At 40.7% G+C, this 25110-nt stretch overlaps 1 protein-coding gene across 1 annotated transcript in view; it reads left to right on the plus strand.

Annotated features, from left to right (window-relative positions):
- The window catches only part of C8G (complement C8 gamma chain), a 161802-nt gene extending 144904 nt beyond the window's left edge, over positions 1-16898 (plus strand). The window contains exons 6-7 of the mRNA XM_044066653.1: positions 14790-14828; positions 16599-16898. Of these exons, the coding sequence (XP_043922588.1) occupies positions 14790-14828; positions 16599-16606 (47 nt within the window). The 3' untranslated portion in view covers positions 16607-16898. The remainder of the gene's footprint in view (positions 1-14789; positions 14829-16598) is intronic.
- The last annotated feature ends 8212 nt before the right edge of the window (positions 16899-25110 follow it).

Raw genomic sequence — 25110 nt, forward strand, 5'->3', positions numbered from 1 at the left:
TAGCATAGACTAGATCCAGGCCTGCTGAATCTAGCTTTGTTTGTATAACTTGAGCACTAATCCAGGCATTCTTTAAAGTATTCAATTGTATTTATTACTGCTTGGTAGTAACTTGATTAAAGTGTAGCTATCATTCTAAGTCTTTTGGATTAAGCACTTGGGCTTCAGATCAGTTGTTTTACATTAGGAAGGTTTGTGGCCTGCACTGTGGTGGCAGGACAGATAGCTTACATCCTTCTAAGTTGTGAACTGCTGATTGAGGGCTCAGTGTCTGTTATTCTAAAAGTGTATTAGTTCTGGTTTAAGCACTTGGGCTTCAGGCCAGTTATTTTACATTAAGAAGGTTCGTGGTCTGCACTTTTGTGGGAGGAGAGGCTGGACTCTGCCCTTCTGAGCTGGGAATTTCTTGTTAAAGGCTTATAGTGCCTGCATATTTGAACTGTTTCTTACTGAAATTGGTACACCTTGTTTGCTGTAGCATAGACTAGATCCAGGCCTGCTGAATCTAGCTTTATTTGTATGCTGCTTGTTTGTTTACTTGTTATTTCCCTGAAACGCTAATTCCACCTAAAATGCAGCTTTTCAGCGCTTCTGTGGATCCCTAGTGATATCTGTATTGCTTACTGTACTTATTTCCTTGTTTCACTTGAAAGAAAGTTACTGTTTATCATTTTTGCATTTAAGTTACCTGAAACACATTGCATTAAGTTACCTGGCACTTGCTCACTAAACCAATTATATAAGTCAACACTAAAATATTAAAAGCACTACACCCTCACAAACTCCCCTTGAGTACCTCGTTCCCCATTGGCCCTTTTTTCAATTATAAAGGAATTCCCAATACTATTCTAGCATGTCCAAAGGTCAGTTGTCAATCTCCTCTCCGGTCCAGGTGGTGAATCTCGGAATCTTGAGGCAATGTTACAACTGCCTCATGTACACAGACAACCCTCTCCTTCTCCCAACAAATTCCAACACATGTGAGAGATGCAACCATATAGCCATACTGGAGGCTAAGCTCTCTCAACTCAGTACTGGTGAAACCAGTCAGGAGGAGAAGGAAACCACACTCACTACAATTCCAATCTCACATAGACCTACCACGACAGCAAACCAAACACATAAACACACAAAAACATACTCGGAGGCTCTAAATAAAAATCTGCCTAAGCAGCAGAGACCTCCAAAGCAGACATCCAAGCAACCGCTACCCCAAAACAAAACTCATGCAACACATAGCTCACAAAGCCAGTGTGCCAAACAGTCACAGCCCTTAAGGCTAAACAACACACCTGATAAACTTGTAATAGGTGACTCTATCGTCAGGCACACTGACGTCCCGCTCACCAGGCTGAACAAGGAGAAGGTCACGGTGTGCTGCCTGTCGGGCACTAGGATCCGCCGCATAACACAAGCACTCAGGTCACTCCAAGGCAAGTACAAATATGACTCAGTCATTGTCCATGCTGCTGTGAATGACCTGAGACGTACCTCCCTGGACTACATGAAAAGAGACATACAGGAGCTCTCTGAGCATGTAGCCCAGGCCGGTATGACCATGACCTTAAGTAGCATCTTACCCTTACCAAGAATGATGCCACAATATGAAGACAAGATGATCAATTTCAACAATTGGCTTAAGTATTGGTGTCATTCAAAGGGGATCCAATGCCTGTCAGCCTGGGATGACATGCTCGACAAGCCACGATGCTTCGCTAGGGACGGCTTGCACCTGTCACCCCTGGGATTTCGGATATTTGCAAAGGCTCTTGCTACCCCCATAGTGCCTTTTTTAGGCAAGGCTCAAAAGACAAACCCACCTCCATAGGTATCACAAGGGATAAGAAACTAAGAGTAATGCTACTCAATGCCAGAAGTCTAAACCTCAAGATGCACGCACTCGAAACTCTCCTTAGCATGGAGAACATCGATATCTGTGCAGCAACAGAAACCTGGTTCAGGGCTCCCGAGAGCACCCCAGCACTACCAGGTTATACCTCATACCATGCTTTTCGGCCCCAAAACTTGGACCGTACTACAAAAGGAGGGGGAGTATCAATATTCATCAAAGATACCCACACCTCCAGGTTGGTGGCACAGCATGAAGCATCAGAGACTATCCATGTGCAACTAACAGTGGGTAAAACTGCCTTCGAGTTTATAGCCTGCTACAGACCACCCTCCCAAACCCAGGAACCCCACTCGGCCTTCCTGAGAACACTGGAAAATATGAAGGTCTCTCCAAATGCCATTATATTGGGTGACTTCAACTACCCAAACATAGACTGGGAGCATTACTCTAGCTCCAACACCCTAGCCCAAAGGTTCCTAGAATTTATAAACTCAAATGCTATGGAACAACTTGTTACCACTCCCACAAGAGGGGAAAACATACTGGACTTGATCATCATCAACATGGGGACTCTATGCTCCAGACCAGAAGTGTATCCCTCACTGCTAAGATCAGACCATAAACTAATCTCACTGGATATTCACATCCCGACTCCACCCCCTGCCCTGAAAACCACAGTGAAAAACTTCTCTAAAGCAAATTTCACACTCCTCAAAACCGAGGTGGAATCCTTCAAAGCCCCCGGGCCTGTGAAAAATATGGCCCAGACCGCAGAATCCTTTATAAATGCATTCTATGAACACCTTCAGGAATGCATGAATCATGCAATCCCAAATAAAACCAAGACACAATCCTCCAAAGGCAGACGTCCTGTTTGGTGGACCCCAGCCATAAACAAACTATACAACAGAAGGAGGAAGCTACTACATGATAGAGCAAAATCCCAAAAAGGGAAGGCATCTCTGATCAGTATTAGCAAAAAAACTACTGGCACTCATAAAATCGCCTAAGGCCAGCTACGAGAGAAAAATTGCACAGGACACTAAGAATAATCACAAGGCTTTCTTTAGTTATGTTAGGAACCTGGGTGGGAATTCCCAGATATGCTCAGAATTAGTCCAAAATGACAAAAAATACACCGAACCCACAGACATTGCCAACATCCTAGCTGACACGTTCAGCGCAAACTCCCCCCCCCCCTCCCCACCAAAAGGACAAATATTTATCCCAGCAGAGTGCTGCCCCCTCTCAGATGCTCAGGTAAGAGCTGCCCTCTCCAAAGCAAAGAACACAGCATCAATGGGACCAGACGGTGTCTCGGGCTGCGTCCTACATGAACTCCAAGAAGAGCTAAACCCAAACATAAAACTACTGTTCAATCTCAGCCTTACTACAGGATATGCACCCAAAGAGTGGCGTACAGCAACAGTGGTCCCTCTCCACAAAGGTGGTGCCTCAACGGATCCTGGAAACTATCGCCCCATAAGCCTGACTAGCTTGGTCTGCAAAGCTATGGAAAGGATCATCATGGACCTCATAAATAAAGATATTGGGGACCTACAGACACTGGATCCTACCCAGTTTGACTTTAAGGGCAGATCCTGCCTCTTAAACCTGGTTGATTTCTTTGAAACAGTCACCAAGGCCATTGACGAGGGGAAGGTAGTCCACACAGCCTACCTGGACCTCGCAAAAGCCTTTGATACAATACCCCACTTGTGCATTATAGATAAGCTCACCAGCTTAAATATAAACCCCTATGTCACTAGATGGGTTGCAAACTGGCTCAAGGACAGAACCCACATGGTTAGAATTGCTGGAGCCATGTCAGACTCCAAACCAGTTACAAGTGGCATCCCCCAAGGCTCAGTCCTGGGACCTCTCTTGTTCAGTATATATTTCTCAGAGGTACACACCAACATGGAAGGACTGTGGCTGACTTAGTTCGCAGATGACTGCAAACTGAGTGCCATAATCGACTCTCCAGCCGACACAAGCATCCTCCAAAAGGGCCTCATAGAAACAGACAACTGGTGCCAGAGCCATGGCTTCAAGCTAAACGCCAAAAAGTGTATAGTCATCCCCTTTGGCAAAAACAATGTGCCCACAAATTACCACATAGGTGGTTATCCATTAAGTACAGAAGAAGTAATTAGGGATCTGGGGACCCAAGTTGATAGCAATCTCTCATTTGACAACCACGTGGCCAAAGTGGTTAGAAAAACATTTTATATAGCCCACCTAATCATGAAGGCATTCACATCTAGATCAGAGGAGGTCATCGTGCCTCTTAGTCATCCCTCATCAGGCCCATAATTGAGTACAATGCCCCTTTTGGGATGTAACTTACCAGACACCTGCAGCAACTGGAAAGACCCCAAAAGTACCTCACCAAGAGGATCATCGGGCTCATACCTATATGCTGCCCGGTTAAAGAAACTCCAGCTCTACTCAGTGGCATACCACCTGCTCAGAGGCGATCTGTGCCTGACGTATAAAGCCATGTCCAACCCGGAATTAACGGACATGCTGCACCTCAGAAAATCCAAATCCCATCGAGCTACGCGCTCGAGAGACTTGAACCTCAGCACTGAAATAAATAGGACATGCTGGAGGGACAGATTCATAACGCAGAGGTTCCCTTCACTCTGGAATAAAATCCCAGTCCAGGTTAGGCAGAGTCCCTCATTGACTCTCTTCAAGAGGAATCTTGATGAATGGATGGGAGATCGTAGGTTTACCCCGGGTATCACTTCTGTGTCACTGTTAGACAGAGGCACAGTATACTAACCTCGAAAAAGGGCATAGCAAAATTAATTTAAAATGGGTGGCGAAAGCCAAACACACTCTGGCTAGGCTTAGAAATGCCCTAGGGCAGATAGCCTAGTATGAACCTGGGCTTTAGCCCTGTCAGGAAAGAGCAGGTCAAATGGGTGGAGATAGAGGTGAGGTCTGACAGTTGCCAAGGATCATGCAGTAAAAGAAATGCCCCCTCCCTGAAAAAAAGACATTTCTGTTACAGGTTAAGAAAAGATTCACATGCTTGCTGCACACTGTAAAAGCAAGACTAAAAGCACCAGTTGGCTAAAAATAACATAAAGTAATCAAATGAAACTGGAATATTATAAATAAATGTACTGCCCCTTTCCCATGTTCCAAACAAATATTTTGACTTGAGGATCATTTGGCAATGTGTTAACTTAGCAATCTGTTGGTGTCTTCTCTCCACTGCAACATCCACCCTTGAAGCAAACATAGGAAACTTGTTACTTCTAAAACCAATAGCTGCTGTCATAGTGATGTCATCCTCACACCCACCTCCATGCAAGCAAACATCTTCCGCCCACTTTTGACTTCCACAGTTAGCTGCCGTGATAACTATTTTCAATTAAGTAGTAGCCAAAGCAGGCACATTCATCTTAGTTTAGTCAGCTTTGCTTATTGCTATGAGATGTAGTCTGTGAAAGCTTCCAAGTCACATAGAAAATATTCAGTCAAATGTGATGCAAGTTTATCCATCTTCTTTGGAACATAGGCTGTGGCCTTGACTAAAACCTGCATGAAGAGGACCAAACTGCCAACATGTCTTCTGAGGAGTCTGTGATGAGGTAAGAATTAATGGATAATGGTCACATTTCCTGTCTCAGTGAGGAAGGGGAGGGCAGGTTTTCTGTTGCAGGGACCTGTGATTTTCTCATGACGTAAATACAGCTGCCTGAAACTGTTCCCACAGCCTTCTTTCTTGGTTATATATTTTCCTTATTGACTGACTTGCTTCCATTATATAAATCTGGTTAATCTGCTCTCCTAAACAGGAGTACAATTCCAGTCTGCCTTCAACTGTTAGTGATTTTTCCTCTCTTATTTGCTGTAATTCTTAATTACTGCATCATGTAAACCTTAAAAGAAGGTGCTTAGCTGAGGACAAGTCATTGTGCTTGAGTAGTACAAAGTACAATGTGTGTGATATAAAGGGCAGAAACTCATGGAAGGAAGTGGTAATGGAATTCAAAGTGCAGTAGATAAAGTTGTAATGTCTTAGTATTTAGATAATTGTCACCATGCCTTCAAATAAGCGGATACTTTATCAGGGTTACATACACCCTTAGAATTTAGATAATTGTCACCATGCCTTCAAATAAGCGGATACTTTATCAGGGTTACATACACCCTTAGTATTTAGATAATTGTCACCATGCCTTCAGATAAGCAGATACTTTATGAGGGTTACATACACCCTTAGTATTTAGATAATTGTCACCATGCCTTCAAATAAGCGGCTACTTTATCAGGGTTACATACACCCTTAGTATTTAGATAATTGTCACCATGCCTTCAAATAAGCAGATACTTTATCAGGGTTACATACACACTTAGTATTTAGATAATTGTCACCATACCTTCAAATAAGCGGCTACTTTATCAGGGTTACGTACACCCTTAGTATTTAGGTAACTGTCACCATGCCTTCAAATAAGCGGATACTTTATCAGGGTTACATACACCCTTAGTATTTAGATAAATGTCACCATGCCTTCAAATAAGTGGATACTTTATCAGGGTTACATACACCTTTCTTAGACCGTCTCCTGCTTGCTTTCCATTAGAACTTTGTTAATCAAATACTCAACCTGCCACCTACAGCCTAAATCTAAAGTCAAAGCAGAATATAAAGTAGTTTCTGGAGGTAGCCATTTAGTTTAGGTACACGCAGCACAGTTGTGTAAATGTTTGCTATATGGAACCACAACAAATAAAATTACAGGTAACGTCTCATGCTTTGCATGTTTTCTATGTGAGATGGACAGAACACAGCAACGTTATATCACATTTGCATAAAAGCATGCCGCTAGCTATGGCTAGGTTGATATAGGTTCATAGCTAAGTACTAGGCTAGCTGTCCTTACAGGCCATTTTAAGCCTAGCCATTTTCCCTTTTTGGGCTCAAAATAACCTATCCCATTTGATTATAGATTGGCCTCGCTCATCCCATGGGCAATAATTATATATTAACCCTAATGGCAATAACTGGGATCATACCATAGATAATTTGAGGGGCCCCATGCATAAGATAAAGCATTTAGAAGCTGCCTCTGCCCATTAGTAGTATAGGGGTGGTGGGATAAATTTTCTGCTTCCCATCCATAGAATGATACTGTGATAATATAATATAATATAATATAATATAATATAATATAATATAATAGTGATTATATGATAATGATATTGTGATGCCAAACATACTGTGTGCTAAAGCATTAACCAGGGACAACCTCTCTCTTTGGATAAGAGTACACCTGATGCCTTGTTGAATGTAATGGACATAGTCACATAGTCAACAACTGAACTAATTCTAAAGATCAGTAGCTTGAAACAAAGAATCTGCAAGCTGAATGCTAGAGTGACATTTCTACTATGGTTTGATACACACACACACACACACACACACACACACACACACACACACACACACACACACACACACACACACACACACTCGAAATGGCATAACATCATATTTCCTACAGAATGTAGGAGGAGGTATCCCAAGGACTCTGCTCAAGAGAACAGAAAAAACTGGGAGGGGGAGCATAACATCATGTCAAAACGATGTGAAGGGGTCACTGAGAATAGAAAGGACCGAGTGTGAAGGAAAGGGCATAGACAGCAGATTGCAGGAACTATACTCCCTGAAGCTATAGAAGTACTGCTTCACACAGGAGGTTGTACACCATGGAAGGAGTGCCAGAATGGGAAGAAGAGCGACAGAGAAAGAGAACCCACACAGGTGTTTAAAAGAGCAAAGGCTAGGTTAGATGGAGAAGAGTATAAGGAGGGATACAGGAATAGGGGTAGGTATAACGTTCAGTGAACGTAAAGGACAAACTAGGTAGGCTTATTGTTCCCTTCTTCCATCAAGCAACTGTATGCATAAAAGGAAGGTCAGTGGGAAAAATGAAACAATTGCATGCTATATGAATTAATCAGTCTAGTATAATGGAAAGGCTACTAATGTCAGGGAAAAGTGACTTTAATGAACAGAATAAGACATGCTGAGGAAAAGTGACTTTAAAGAGCAGAATGAGATAAGCAACCAGAAATATATAAGTAAGAGTTAAACACTACTAGCAAAAAGTGGCAAAAATAGCTGTGCAGACTAAGAGATGTATTTATTTAGAAAACTGATGCTAAAAAGTCCATAAGATTATACAAGTCAAGCAAAAGACAGTATTGTAGAGACACAGATTTTCATATCCAAGTTTTATATTTGAAAGATACACAAATATGTTAAAAACTAGAAGCAGGAAGGGACAGTAATAACTGTAGTCTAAGCAATAAACCAAAATATTTATGCTTGATAGTCTGAATTAGTTACGAGATTATAACAATTGGAAAGAAAAACACAATTGTGAAAGCACATTTTTTGGTACCTACTTTAAGTCTCAGAGTTACAGAAATAAGTAAGTGAGATATAAAAGTAACAGTTAAAGACTAGTAATAGAAAATGAAGAAAAACAACTATGTAGAGTAAGAAATATACACAGATAGAAAACTACTACTTAAAAGCCTGAAATAATTTCAGGACTCTAAGGACATGAAATAACGTAAGAATGGAGGCTTAGTGCTTGTTATCTAACTTTTACGTCCCAGATGTATAATTTGCACAGTGAGACCTGCACATTTCTTGGCAGCTTTCTCACCCTCATAGTGAAAAGTAGGCAGACAAGATACATAGCAAGGGCAGTCCAATATTAGAAAACTGAAGAGCAGGAATGATAGTAGGTGCTTTTAAAAAAGTAATGGGAAATGGCTGATTTTAAGGATACAGAGGACTTCACTGCGCTCCGTAACGAGTCTATTTCAGAAAGATGAGACTCAGTAGTGCGAGTCCTGATGTGAGTCATATACAAAAATAGCAAATTATGAAACTCACTGCCCAACTTTCAAGTATTTGTTCAGGGGATTGCTGCCCTCCCTGCATCCCCGACATCCCTTAGTGTATACTCTCCTACTCTGACATGCCACCCTCCCGCCCTTATTATATACCCTCCACTCTGAGATATCACAGCTCCCATCCTTACTGCATACTCCCCACACTGAGATAATGCAACCTTAATGTGTACCCCTACTCAGAGATAGCACAAACTCACCCTTATTCTATATCCCCTACTCTTGAGATACCCTAACCTCACTATTGCTGTATAACCCCTTACTCTGTGATACCACAACCATCACCCTAAATGTGCACCCCCAGGTCTGAGATACCACAGTCCCCCCATTACTGTACACCCCCATACTCTGAGATACCACAACCCCACCTTTACTTTGTGCCGTTCAACTCTGATACCACAACCCCATCCTTACCTTATACTCCCCACTCTGAGATACCACAGTCCCACTTCTATGCCCCCTACTCTGAGATACCACAACCCCAGTCACACTTGTAATTCCACAGTTCTGAGGATCACAGTTATACTCCTAAGACTTTCAATAGGGACCCCTCCAGAAGACACATTGTGTAAATAGGCTGTAATGAACTTTAATGCATTATAGAAAGATTATGTTCCTCCTTGTAATATCTAGTGTTGTTGTCTTTCGGCTTTTCCCGGTTAGGGGTCGCCACAGCGGAACTCCGGTCCGCTAATGATTGGCAGTAGATTTTTACGAACGCCAAGGTGCCAGCTCGATGTCCAACCTGCAACGAAGGCACGCCCATTTAAGCATGTCTTTCGAACGCCCACCCAACCGTGGGGAGGACATGCAGACTCCACACAGAAGGCCCTCCCCGCACTCCAGCCAAAAATCGAACGAAAGAACCTCTTGCTGTGAGGCAACAACGCTACCACTGCACCACCGGGAAATTTTCTTGTAATATCTAGTGTTAATAATATAAAATCATGAAGGCCTTCCTTTCTAGTCAACTAGTTATTGCATGAGAAACTGAAGTAAACCTATAGTGACAGACATTTAAAAAAGGGATTATATGTATTTAGACTGTTTGCCTTACAAATTAATACTGCTACATGTAAAATGAGAAATAACTAGTATCCTGATAAAATATTTATTGTTATGAATGACTAAAATGCTTGTATAGCATGCTATAATTAAATATCAAATAGAACTAAGCAAAGTTTGATAATAAAAAGGAATGGTCATAAGTTTAGGAAAGCTTTATAATTCTTTTGTATTGTTAATTTTCGGCACGGGATACCTGAGGAAGAAATTACGTACAAGAGAATTTAGAAATATAGTATATAAGCCTGGCCAAAAAAAAAAAAAAAAATCCAGTATTGCATATCATTCCCCTCAGATATTGATCTATTCCCAGCTAAACTCATCAGTCCGTACATGTGTAGCTATTACAAACAATGGAAATATATGGCTGAAAACAAAACAAAGCACAGAACAGGACTGGTATAAAAGAGTGTTAATCAAACCTTCATGAAGCTCATACATTGCACATTCTTTTCTGAGCTGATATTTGGTTAACAATATGCACAATATAAATATGGCAGTTTGTTGGTAAGGAAAAAAAGTTGAAAATATACTTAAATTGGGGATCTTTCAAAGCTGATCAGCAAACAGGCAACCATAGCAAAGCAGCTTGAACGTAAGTAGCTGAAGCTGGTGCTATCTAACTCACAATGAAAGCAGCTGAAAGAAATATCAAAATATTTTGCAGAACAAAGTTCTAAACTATATCATCAAGATAAGTGAAGGCCTCAGTCATGACTTACTTCTTTTTTTTATTTTTTTAGCTTTTTAGTCATGTTTTACTTTTGATCTTCAACAAGTACAACAAAAGTTCAGTTAGTCTAGATTTGTACATCATGTCCTGCATTATCTTAACCATAATTCTGCAGGGTCTGCAAAGTATGTTCATGTGTTTTTTTTTTCTTTCTTTCTTTCCAAAAGAATATCTTACACACTGTATGCAAAACTTCAGGTCAGTGTATGATGAACCAGCCTTTCTTCTATCCTGTGGTTGGCTTCCTCCTAATACAGGCCAATATCCAAATGTGTTTCCATGGTGACAGGATGCATTGCTCTGCTGTGTTTTTGCACTTCCACTCCTAAAGTGAGTGTTGAGTATTAAATCTTACTGATCTTCAGATCTTGATATTGTCTCTTTGACCAATTATGAACGTAACTTGTATATAGTTTGTCATTGTGCTCTTCTTAGGCACTGTATGTTCTCACCAGAACAACATTATGCAACTAACGGGTACTACACTCTATATCGTCTGTACTGCTGTCATTGAACATTATTTTTTTTAACGTTTTTGTATGCTTTTGTGGAACTTTTCTCCCCAGGTCACCGATGAAAAAATGTCTTTAGCCCAGTCGGAAATTCATGGTCAACAAATGTCAAATAAATTAAATAAAAATAAAGGTGATGTCCATGCTGTGTGTTTTTTGTCAGTCTTATATGAAGCTGAAAAGTAAGGTGTACAAAACAGTGGTGCAACTGTTACTACACTATGGTAAGGAAACCTGGGCAGTAAAGACAAAGCAGTTGATGAAGCTAGTGGTGATGAAGATGAAGTGCCTGAGATGTGTGTTAGGATGCACACTGTGGGACAGACATGGAAATGAGGACGTCAGAGCAGAAGTTAAAGTAGCTCCAGTTAGACAAAAGGTTAAAGAAAAAAGATTATGGTGGTTCAGCAACATATTCAGAAAAGCAGAAGCCAATCTGGTGAAGATGATTTGGGGCAGACAGGAAGAAGGCAAGAGAAAACAAGGCCATTCAGTAAAGAGGTGGATGGACTGTGTGCAAGAAGACCTGTGACAGGCATAAGTATCGAAGAAAGTAGGAGAGTGACATTGAATAGCGAGAGATGGAGACAGCTGACACAACTCCCTAATCCCATGTAGAAAAGGTGGGGGGGGGTTGATGATGAAGTTGTCCATTCCATGTGCAGTTTTACAGCTGATTACAGCATGTCTGTGAACCGGACACTGAATGGCTCTGAAAGAACTTCTTTGCCTGAATGTAGTCACAGCTCTGAGACTGAGAAACAAAGTTACATTTTTCTTGACCTGTGGTGATCTCAGTGTTGATTAAATTTATTACTGGGCCTCCAGAGAAAAACATTGCCTTTCTTTGTTTTGTTGAATGCTGTTGCTTTAAGAACAGCAGTACTTTCACTGTGGTGTGATTATCAGTGCATTATGTGATGGCTGATGCCTTGATAAGTTCCACACCTGCTAGTGCATGTACTATGTCTAGATTTTTAGTGCCTAAAAGCATTACACTATTTGTGTTAAAGATTGTCACTTCCATGCACAAACGGCCTTAGCTATTAGTAAGAGCAGGATTATACTTCGCACATTGCAACTGTAAGAATTGAGACAGCTGGCACTAGAAGGCAATCAAAAAAGAGAAGTCTTGGATGTTAAGTTCTTAAATAAGAAAGAAGGAGACAGACTCTCATGCAGAAGAGGATAACCATTTGTGGATCAGCAATCACTAAACAATCTGGTTCTCCATTAGCTTAACTACAACAGTCAGCAGTTAGTGGTGTGTGTTTTGGATATTAGGAGGGCAGACTTGGACAAAATGGAATACTGCTTTAGAATAGTTGTAGGAAATTGACAGGGAGGTAGTATGAAAGGGCTGAGAGGCTACATCAAAAGATTCATCTGAAAATCAACACACACATACAATATATATATATATATATATATATATATATATATATATATATAAAATTCAATGATTAAAGTGGTTGAATTATATTACAGTCAATCATTTTATTTCCAGGGGTGTGGTGGTAGAGCCCCCACGTCAGGAGGTGTTCAGCTACTGAACTAGTAACTATTGTCGTAACTTCCCTCAAAAATTCAAGAACACATTTATCTATTTTGTATACTTTCACCAATGTGTATTATAGGTGGGATTCAACCACAGAACAGGCAATAAGTACAACTGAATTGTAATTGAATGCTCTGATTGGCTTAAAAGTCTTCCCATTTTATACCAAAGTTGAACAATCCCCACATAGTTATGCATTAAATAGGTGAATTTGGTATAAATGGTTAAGGTATTTACCTCATACACACAAGGTACCCCACATAGTTATGCATTAAACAGGAGAATTTGGTATAAATGGTTAAGGTATTTACCTCATACACACAAGGTACATGGATTGATTTGGACCTCAGGTTTTTGGCTAGGCTTAAAATTGCCCTTCAAGGCAGTTAAGCCTAGTATTAATCAAAACAGTTTTTGGGTTGGCAAAATGGTTAAGGTGCTCACTTCAAAGAGGTGCAAGATTTGATTCTCACCTTTGGTCACTTCCTGGCTATTGGCTTAGCATGTAATAGTCTACAGGTGAAAGCAGAGTGACCATTGAGTATTACTGAGGCCAGTACTGGGACTGTTCCTTTTAAATAGCAATCAGTTTGGAAGGAAGTGCTTTTGGTTTTGTTTATGGCACAAAGTTATAAAACAGGGTTGTTAGAAAGGTGTGGAAAGAGTGAGAAGCAATTTGGCAACAGAGGAAGAAATTACTAATGCTTTTCCAATTAGATATGTATAAAAGAGGTAAAGTAATGCATTTGCTAAGTAAGACCCAAAAAATAGGCAACAGCAAAACAAAAACAGACCTCAGGAGGAGACTTGTGATAGTTGTTTCAAATGACCCAAAGTAAGGAAGTGAGTGAAGGGTCACAGTAGAAAATTTATGAAAATAGGGAGTTGTTAAGACCTCATGCTGAGTATTTTGTGCAGTTCTGGAGAAATCATCTTTTTAAAGATGAAATCAGGACTGAATTTGTTCGGGGGGGGGGGGCAGTAAAACAATACAGTCTGCAGCAAAATGCCATAACAAAGATAAATGTAGAAAATCTTAGTATGTGCAGTCCTGAATAAAGCAAATGTGATGGGATAAATGATAGGAAATAAGCACCTCAAGGAAATGTATTACATGTTAGTAGATATTACTGTTTATAAATGATTTGTGAGAAAAAATAGAAACAGTTTAAGAATACAAGGCAGAGGGCTTAGGGAGGATAAAAGTAAATATTATTTTTCATAATGGGCTTCAAATCACTGGAACAACCTGCCTGAAATGTCTCTAGAGTAATAAAGTTGTGGAATTTAAGAAAGCTCGAAGTAACATCTGACTGGTCAGGAGAGGTGGTGACAAGCCACTGGTTAAGTATTTCCTGAGGCTCATTCGAAAGGTAAAGGAAATGGCAGACGAGGTGACCAAGCAGTCTGTAGGTTGCACTGAAATCTGCTTCTGAAACAATGAAAAGGCAAACCAAAGTTCATCTGTGCCTTGAGGTATCATTTTGGAACCTTCGCGTGACTAGTTTTCATATTATTGCTACAAATTACATGTAAATACAAAAACATATGTTAAGAATTTTTGAGGTGTGGCAAAAAGGATAACTCTATGGCTAGAAATTTTGTCTTTAACTATGACTTACATAGCTGGGGTTTGACCAATGATAGGGACACTGAAGGAGTCAGCCATGGAGGTACAGGATATAGGAGCAGAGGTTCACACTAACACATTTATTCCGGGGGGTGGGGGGAAGAAGAGGCCAAAGTACTGCCACAGGGTCATCACCCAAGGAAGGCGTTGAAGGACTGCTTCTGCCATAGATGTTAAAGAGAGTACTGTCAGCCCATTATGGAATGCACATTTACCGGAGCACCTGCACTGACTTTCTGTAACAGGCATTGCACCTCTCGGTCAAGTCAATGGTAACAGCATAAACCCCCCTCAAACCCCACTGGATGACAGCCAGGCTTTCTGGCTATTATTTACTACCAGGATGCCAGGGACTGGGATAATGAAAAGGCCGGTAGGGGATGGAGGTTTGATGATTGTGGGGACAATGGGGTGTCATCCATCACGTGATATGGCTAAATGATTGTACACTGATAAAAAAGTCTAAGTGCTTTTTTTTCTATTTTTAGGTTTCTGTGACTCTGCAGATGAGTTTCACATTTTGACTGGTATGTATACATTTAAATATAAGCAAACTCACTGACTTTTATAATTATATTCCTCATTGTATGCATGTATGCGGATCATCCTGGTACTAATTTATGCTTTAATGACTGGGGTAAAACATAAAAATCACTTCACTGATTATATTTAGAACTATCTAGGATTTGTACATTCTTCTAAGAAACTACTTTTTGTTTGTCATTTCAAGTTTTAAAACATTGACTTTACGCTAGTTTGTGATGCAGAACATTGAGACTACATGTGACAACTTCTTCTATGTATTGAATAATCAGTGGGAACAAATAGATGCTGGGTCTGGTGGAAAAACACCTAAAAGTTTGACCCACGTCTATTGCTTGACCCACTGGATAGATGCCATCTGCTGGAGGTCTCCTGGTAGTGCAGAATAAGATCAACAATTTATTTTAGTGCAGGATCACATGGGGGGCTATATATAAACATGCAGAGAAGTCTAAAAACAGAGCATAAAAAAAGAATAAAACTTTAATTATACTAGTAGTTGAGCGCTTTCACGTCCCAAAGGATGCTCCATCAGACCATAGTCCAGTATGCAAGTGTCAGTGGTATTGTAACAAAGATATTAAAGGAATAGGTTCATGTTGCATTTACATGTCCTCTACTATCTACATATAGACCATCAAATGTGTCAGCTATGAAATCACTTGTGATTAGTTTTACTGAAGATGTACAATAAAAACATATTTTCTACCAGATAAATTTAGCCCTGCAATGTACAGAGTATCAGCGTTCCTCTGTGCATGACCACAGTATCCCAGGTACTATGCAGATGAAAACTATACCCTGCATATAACATAGCCTGATCTGTCAAAAGCATACAGGAACAGTGCTGGCTACATGTAGGCTGGCAGTTGAATCCACTGGCTAAGGAAAGATAAACAAGTCTCATTACCTCTCATGAGTACATTTGTCATTGTCAGAAGGGTTTGTTCACCCCACATGATCATTCTGATTGTGAAGCAGAGGGCTTCCTGGTGTCTTCTGGCCATCTCCATCCATTATGTATCCCAATCACAAAGTAACATAATTGTAAGTCCTTTTCTACTGTCCACTGGTTACCTTCTTGTGACCACCCTAACCAGAAAGCAGCAATAGTGTCAGCAATTTCCTATTATTAGGATACTCCCAGGTGACTGAGATGATCATGCCTAATGACAACTAACAATTCAATAATGTCATTTGTTGGACATCTGAAGTTATGTGAGAAGGACAGTGCCATAAAATTTAGGTTTAGGAGGAATTTTTGGATTGACTAGTCAATGGCCGATCCAGACACCAGGGATATGGATGTATCTGAAATTACTGAAATTTTATAACTGTAGTGATCATAGGCTGAGTGATGACTAAATATCACAAGGATTATTGTGGTTTTAAGTGATGACTTGGAAAGATTATTTGTCTGGGAGTAGCTATCAGACAGAGCACCTGGGTGCACTCTATACAAATCAACATTCAAATTGCACCTTTGTCATGTATGTGATGTCCTAGTGTGAGCATGGTTCTGCATCAAACTAGTGTATCACTTTTATCTGGCACATCTTACCATGGCAACAATCACAAAACTGACTTGTAGATATTTACATGTGTAGCAGAGAACTGGTGTGGACATTTGTCATGTGTCAGCATCAGAGGAGCAACATGGGAATATACAGCGATACAGACAAAGCTGAAAACAAGAATTGGTCCTGACATGTACCTTATTTTTAATTCTTTTTCCTTTTTCTTTTAATGTCCAGTGAAGTAACTGCCTAAGAAGATGCAAGAAGAAGTACCAAAGGAATTATTAATGCAAATCTTTGTGTCACTATATGAAGAAGAAAAACGTTTATGGAATAAATTTCATGGGCTTCTATTATTACTGTTAAAATGTGCTCTGTATATGACATCGCTATAGTAACGTTCTTTTTTAAATGCTGTTCTGTCTTTTCACTGTATTTGAACTACTGTAATCCTCTACAAGATCTTGAGATGCATGTGTGGTAAAACACATAATCACTGCAGTTTATAGTCAGAAAATATTAAACTGTTCTAGAAAAGCTTTTGTCTGTGTATTTATCATTGACAGATGGTCATTGGCAGAATGTATCCATGCTTTGGGAGCAAAGGATTGCCGACCTTCTGGAAATCGTTGTTCATAATGCATAGAAAAGCAGTCTAAAGGATATTGAACACTATTAAACCCCGCACTGGCAGAATTAATTAGCAAAATGTGTAGAACTCTTGCATGATCATTAATGATTTTTTTGACAATGCCATAATATATTTTATGGATCTTGACTACTGGCATCGAGCTGCAGTCCCTTCTCTAATGTTGGAGATGTCATAATTCCCACAGGTGCAGATAAGAATTTTTTTTCTTGCGAGTCTACTTTTGCCCTGTGATATATATATTCCCAACAATGCATTTTGAGGGAGGGAATAGACAGGGCTTAGTGAGTGGAAATCACTTACTCACACAAGTGATGTAACCCTACAGAAGTCCTACCCACCTCTAACAATCTGGTTAGTCAGCATTAAGCTTCAAGTTTCCACCTATGTATTACTAAGACATACAACTGGGATCCCCTTACCTAATTTGTTTTGGGGGAGCCCAACAGGCTCACAAGTTCTCCTCCACTTTGTCCAGTTCTTCAAGAAGCAGAATAAGAGCTCATTCAATGGATCTACTTTATATGATCGAATTACCATTTTGTCAACTTGCTGAAGATCGAGACCATGTTGCTGAAAACTTAATTCAATGTATTCCCGGAACATAGTACTTTCCCTCTGGGAAACTAACCACTTGGTCACCATGGTGAACTTTGCCTTTTTCTCCACTGTAGTGCGATTTTGGAGTTGGTATATTTAGTTGGGGGGTGTGGGAGGTACAGACCCCCCCCAACTTCAGTGGGTTTACTTTGCTTATGCTTGTATTTTAATTGTTGGTGGTCAAATGGTTAGTTTCCTGGAGGGAAAATACAATGTTCTGGGAATTTGCTGAATTAAGTTCTTGGCAACGTGGTCTCGATTTTCTACTATTTGATGAAATAGTAATTCAATTATATGAAGTAGATCCCATTCAATATATGAAAGCTGGCAGACTGATGGATTATATGAGTAGATTTGTTATGAAAATTTAGAAGTATCTTGTGCTGACAAAAGTAAACAAAAAAATGGACCCCAGAAGGTGCAAAATAAAGCTTTCAGACAGTCCATTTTTACACAATTTATTCTGAGTATTCACTCCATAATAACATAGATAACGCTCAATCTAACAGATACATTTTTGTTTTAAAACTTCATCAGATGTGGGCTGGTCTTAATACAATTCCCACAGACCGGTACCCCAGGATAGCAATCTTATGAGATTTTCTCTGCGGCATCATTCACCACCACATCAAACTCCAGGTTTGGTTGGTCCAGAAAGGTTGGAGTTTGATGTGGTGGTGAATGATGCCGCAGTGAAAATCTCGAAAGATTGCTATCCTGGGGTACCGGTCGGTGGGAATTGTATTAAGACCAGCCCACATCTGATGAAGTTTTAAAACGAAAATGTATCTGTTAGCTTGAGCGTTATCTATGTTATTGTGGAGTGAATACTCAGAATAAATTATGTAAAATCAGGCTGTCTGAAAGCTTTATTGTTGACCTTCTGGGGTCCATTTTTTCATTTACTGGTAACTGTTTGGCCCTTTTGGCAATTTTTGTGCTGAGAAAAAAAAACAACAAAAAAGTAACTCTGCTATTGTTTCTGCATTTTATATTCCAGACCCTTTGATGAGTAGTGGCTGGTGGGAGTACTTCTAGCTTACCATCCAGATTCCATTTGGTAGGACTCTATCTCTGCTGATGAGCATTGCTGTGACATCCAGCAGTGTCTTTAATTCATGGAGCTACCAAACTGTGTCTTCTAATTCTGTTTCAGTGCCAGCACTAACGATGGAGATCTAATAACTTCCAGGCATTCCCTAGGACAGAAGCACTGGCACTAGTTTAATCTCTCTCTACCCTTGCATCGTATGGAGCATCCAGACACACTTCTTACTTAGTGTGTGGTAATCAGGTTGGCAGTCACTCAGTTCTCAAAATGGCTATGGCAGCTGGCACGATCATGGAATAGTCACATTCTCTGTCTCTTCTCAGCTTAACTTCCCTGAAAACAGCTCAGTTCTACTATGGTGGTAATTGACACAACCAGACACTGAATTCAGGGATTCATATAAATCTAAAACCGGCAATAATGGCAGAGTATGGGGAATTATCTCACTCTCTGACTCTCTCAAGCTGTAGCTGACTTTTAGACTGACTCCATGGACAGCTACCAGCTGTGAAGTTTACATGGCAGAGACGACTAATGGAAGTATTTTTCCCGATTGTGTTCCATCACACACACACACACACACACACACACACACACACACACACACACACACACACACAGACACAGACACACACACGCAGTCATAACTACAGACAGTTGAGAGTCTCCAGTCCACCTACTGCATGTCTTTGGAGTATAGGAGGAAAGGAGATCACCCAGAGAAAACCAACATGAACATGGGGAGGACATGCAGACTTCACGCAGAAGGCACACTGTCTGAGAATTGAACTGGTAAAACTCTTACTGTGACATGGCACTACTGTGCCATCCATGGGAACACTACAATTCCTTAAATAAAATTCCTCAAGTCATAAAGAAGAAAACTCAGCCACTAATGAAACAGCAGGAGAACATATTCCCTCTTGAAGCCAAGGTCATGTAGGTACCATCTAAAAGACTGCACCGAACATCTTACTAGTATCTCCCAGTAAGACACAAGCTGATATTGTTTCTGGTCCAGCATCCATTGTCCTTTCACTGGGGATAGTCCTGTGTCTTGGCTGAAGTTTTCGAGAAGCATTTCCTGCAGGTGCTAAGCTGTATAAATGAACATAAGGAAGGGGTTCCAGTTATGTGACATCAGTGACATACAGACACACACACACACACACACACACACACACACACACACACACACACACACACACACACACACACACACACACACACACACACACACACACACACTTTGTATGCTGTAAAGGTAAAAACTGACTCCATTTCCTCATATCTAAAGGAAATTCCATACACTTGATACCACAATAACTTCAATGGCTAACATAACTACAAGCACAATGTTAAACAGTACCTGGGTTCCTGCTTAGGTACCACTGACATGGTTTTAACAGATTTATATTCTCACCATCTGCAAGGCAGTGATATGATGTCCATTACTAATGAACTAGACATATTCCAGTAGGTGTAACCTGTGATAATCACCATTAGAGACTTAAAATAGAATAAGAAGTTAGTAGAATTCATGATGCAACAATCTTTCTTTTGCAACAGCAGTGTTCAATAGCTAACCTGAAACTTTATCCCTCCCCCCAAAAATAACAGGTAGCATCTTTCCTTATACTACTGTACAACAAAATGTATTTACCATGTTGGGATTGTGTTTACCTGTTATTACTACAAAAAATCTCAATAGTTCTGAAATGTGAGACCAATACACCATAAACCATACTCATGCAAAGCATTATGGGAAAGCAGCTACAACTGTCCTTGGCTGCTCTTATACATGGAGACAGAGTAACTGACATTATAGTACTTTAGTGTAAAAAAATTTGATTATATTATATCATTACAGAAAAGTTTTTTTTTTTTTTTTACAAACATATGCCAGCTAGTAATTGTGCAGATTAACTGTTTAACAAAAGAATAACAAAAAAATTGTCTCATATTTTTACCTTGGCCCTTCTTAAAATTTGATGTTTTGGTACAGACCTTGTAATTATGGACACTGTATACTTCAAGAATGAATATTAACAAAGTATGTTAATCTGTCAGCTGTTTAACCAATGAAACGTACATTTCAAACTGTCCCTGTATCTAAATTTGTGCCATTGATTGTTTTTAGCACTGCTGCTGATTTTAAAATGTCGAGACTGAACAGTACAGCAAAAGTACCAAAGGAAAAATTGTGTGATGAGACATAAACAGAAATGTGGACAATTTAATAGGCAAGATAAGCTTGGAATGTTTAAAATAAATTTAGATTTAATAGTACATGAAGAACATCAATGCAAGAACACATGGAGTATAGAATCATATATTTTGAGGTATTTAAAATAAATAATATTTAATTGTGCAGTGAGGAAAACACAAAATATTGATGAAAAATTCCTCTCATTGCACCATATACTTTCATTTTAAATGCTCCAAGATATTTCATTTTGCTTATTCATCGGAATGTTGGGTGCATCAGCATTTCTCAGGAAGCAAGTGTGTATAATCCACTTTTAACACCATATCAGACAAGTTTCCCTTCAGTCGCTTAGTTCTGAAATGCTGCCCTTTTATGGTCTAATATGTTTGCTAGTTGATTTTTTACTTACTAGATTATAATGATATTTGTGGTCAGGGCCATAGCAAAGAGTTTTGGAATTGTATAGCAGCTTCCAGGATGTCGCCCCCCTCTTCCACAAGTGTAGCTGACAACCCAAGAAGGTGCAAATGTCTGTTGGGCAGCTTTTTAATGCAAAATAAATTAACCAGTCACTCTGGAAAAAAAAGGTATTTAACAAACTATGTAACCATAGAACATGATGTAAAAATGCCATTAAAAATAAAGCATAAATTCTACCACATCTCCTGAACAAAAATTATGTTTAAAAAGTTTGTGCTATGGTGTCCTTGACTGTGCATGTGTATACTGGGTGAAATGTACAGCGATTTTTTTATTCCATGTTTTCAGCATCTTTTTCATCGAATCACATGCAAATATGACCCAGCCACCATATCTGTTCAATTTGAGCATCTCTACAATTAAGGCCATGATGGCTTCTACTCTAATGTTCTCATTTCATTGATGCACCATAGTGTACATCTTAACATCCACCTCAGGGACATCATGACCATCACTTATAGGTTCATAGGTTCATACTAGGCTATCTGCCCTAGGGCATTTATAAGCCTAGCCCAGAGTTTTGTGGCTTTCGCCACCCCTTTAGTTTGAAGGATAATATGCCCATTATTTTGCAGTGCCTCTGTCAAGCAGTGACACTAAGGTTATCCCTGGGGTACACCTGCGATCTCCCATCCATTGGTCAAGATTTCTCTTGAACAAAGCCAGCGAGGTGCTCTGTCTCACATGTACCGGGATTTTGTTCCACAGCATAGGGAGTCTCTGGGTGATGAATCTGTCCCTCCAGCACATCCTATTAATAGCCGTGTTAAGGTTTAAGTCTCTTGTCCTTGTAGTTCTGATGGATTTAGATTTTTTGAGGTGAAGCATGTTCATTAGTTCCGGGTTGGACATGGCCTTGTATGTCAGGCACAGGTCACCTCTGAGCAGATGGTAAGTGACTGAATAGAGCTGGAGTTCCTTCAGTCGGGCAGCATAAGACATATTTTTGAGACCCTTTATCCTTTTGGTGAGGAACTTTTGGGGCCTTTGAAATTGCTGCAGGTGTCGGGTCAGATACATTCCAAATGGGGCATTGTACTCAATCATTGGTCTGATGAGTGATGAGTACAGGGGAACGATGACCTCCCTTGATCTAGATGTGAATCCCTTCATGATCAGGTGGGCAATGTAGAAGGTCTTCCTAACTACTTTGGCAACGTGAGTGTCAAACGAAAGGTTACTGTCAACCTGGGTCCCCAGATCCCTGATAACCTCTTCTGTGCTTAGTGGATTGCCACCTATATGGTAACTAGGGGTAACCTTGTTTTCCCCCGAAGGGTATGACTATGCATTTTTTGGCGTTTAACTTTAGGCCATGGCTCTGGCACCAGTTATCCATTTCTATGAGACCCTTCTGAAGGATGTCTGTGTCAGATGGGTTTTCAACTATGGTGCCCAGTTTGCAGTCATCTGCAAACTTTGTCAGCCATAATCCTCCTGTATTTGCTTGTACTTCTGAAAAGTAGATGCCGAACAAGAGTGGGCCCAGGACTGAGCACTGTGGGACACCACTTGTGACAAGCTTTGAGTCTGACATGGCGCCAGCAACTCTGACCCTGTGGGTTCTGTCACTTAGCCAGTTTGCAACCCATCTTGTGACGGATGGGTTTACATTTAGGCTGGTGAGTTTTTCAATGATACCTGAGTGGGGTATTGTGTCGAAAGCCTTTGCCAGGTCAAGGTAGGCTGTGTGGACTGCCTTGCCCTCGTCAATGGCCTTGGTGACTGTTTTGAAAAAGTCAACCAAGTTTAAAAGGCATGATCTGCTCTTGACAAAGCCAAACTGGGTTGGATCCAAAGTCTGCAAGTCCCCTATGTCTTTATTTATGAGTTCCATTATGATCCTTTCCATAGCTTTGCAGACCAGGCTTGTCAAGCTGATGGGTCGGTAGTTTCCGGGGTCGGTGTAGGCACCTCCTTTGTGAAGTGGGACCACCGTTGCCATATGTCACTCCTTGGGTACGTATCCTGAGGTTAGGCTAAGATTAAACAGCTGCCCTAACTGCGGGTTTAATTCCTCATTGAGTTCGTGGAGCACACAACCGGGGACACCATCTGGTCCCATGGATGCTGTGTTTTTTGCCTTGGAGAGAGCAGTTCTCACCTGAGCATTTGAAATGTTTGGGGGGTTACAATCCTCTGGTATAGATATCTCTCCTTTTGGGGGGGAGGGGGGTAGAAATTTGCACTGAACCTGTCAGCCAGTATGTTGGCAATGTCTGTAGGTTCAGTGATTTTTACATCATTTTGAACTAATTCTGAGCATATCTGGGAGTTTCCTCCCAGGTTTCTAACATAACTAAAAAAGGCCTTATGATTGTCTTTTGAATCCTTAGCGATTTTTCTCTCAAAATTTGCCTTTGACGATTTTATGAGCGATCTTAGTTTTTTACTTATAATGATCAAGGGTGTCTTCCCTTTTACGGATTTTGCCCCATCTTGTAGTAGCTTCTTCCTTTTGTTGTAGAGCTTGTTTATGGCTGGGGTCCACCAGACTGGACGCTTGCCTTTGGTACAAAGAGTCTTTGTTTTGTTTGGGATTGCCTGATCCATGCAGTCCTGGAGGTGCTGGTAGAAGGCATTTGTAAGTGATTCAGCGGTTTGAGTAATGGTTTCCGCTGGCTCGGGGGCCTTGAAAGAGACCACACCAGTCTTTAGAAGTGTGAAGTCGGCTTTTGAGAAGTTCTTCACTGTGGTCTTTTTTATCTGGGGTGGAGGCGGGATGTGGACTTCCAGTGAGATTAGTTTATGATCTGATCTCACCAATGATGGGTATACTTCTGGTGTTGAATACTGTGACCCCATGTTTGTGATGATGAGATCTAGTATGTTTTCTCCTTTAGTGGGGATGGTGACTAGTTGCTCCATGGCATTTGAGTTTATGAACTCTAGGAACCTTTGGGCTAGAGTGTTGGGGCTTGAGTAGTAATCCCAGTCTATATTTGGATAGTTGAAGTCACCCAGTTTGATGGTGTTTGGGGATACATTTATCCCCTCCAGTGTTTTCAGGAAAGCTGTGTGAGGTTCCTGAGTTTGAGAGGGTGGCCTGTAACATGCTACAAACTGCAGAGCAGTCTTACCTACGGTTACTTGCACCTGGATGGTCTCCGATGTATCGTGCATTGCCACCAACCTTGAGGTGAGGGTGTCCTTGATGAATATGGACACCCCCCTTCCTTTCTTGGTGTTGTCCGGATTTTGGGGCCGAAATGCATGATATGAGGTAAAACCTGATAGTGCCGGGGTGCTCTCAGGAGCCTTGAACCAGGTTTCAGTCACAGCACAGACATCGATGTTCTCCATACTGAGAAGGGCTTCGAGTGCGTGCATCTTGAGGTTGAGACTTCTGGCATTGAGCAGTATTACCCTTAGTTTTTTTCCTTTTTTGTGATCTAGGGTGGTAGGTTTAGAATTTGAGCCTTGCCTAAAAAAGGCACTATGGGGGTGGCAAGAGCCTTTGCCAAAATCCGGAAGCCCAGGGGTGACAGGTGCAAGCCGTCCCTTACGAAGCAGCATGGCTTGTCCAGCATGTCATCCCAGGCAGACAGACATTGGATCCCCTTTGAATGACACGATAGTTTTAGCCAATTATTAAAGCTGATCATCTTGTCTCTGTATTGTGGCATCATTCTTGGTGAAGGTAGGATACTGCTCAAGGTCAGGGTCATACCTGCCTGGGCTACATAATCAGAGAGCTCCTCTATGTCTCTTTTCATGTAGTCCAGGGAGGTATGTCTCAGGTCGTTCACACCAGCATGGA

The sequence above is a fragment of the Protopterus annectens genome, chromosome 3.part1 (assembly GCF_019279795.1).
Source record: "Protopterus annectens isolate FY-2018-M chromosome 3.part1, PAN1.0, whole genome shotgun sequence".
Lineage (NCBI taxonomy): Eukaryota > Metazoa > Chordata > Ceratodontiformes > Protopteridae > Protopterus > Protopterus annectens.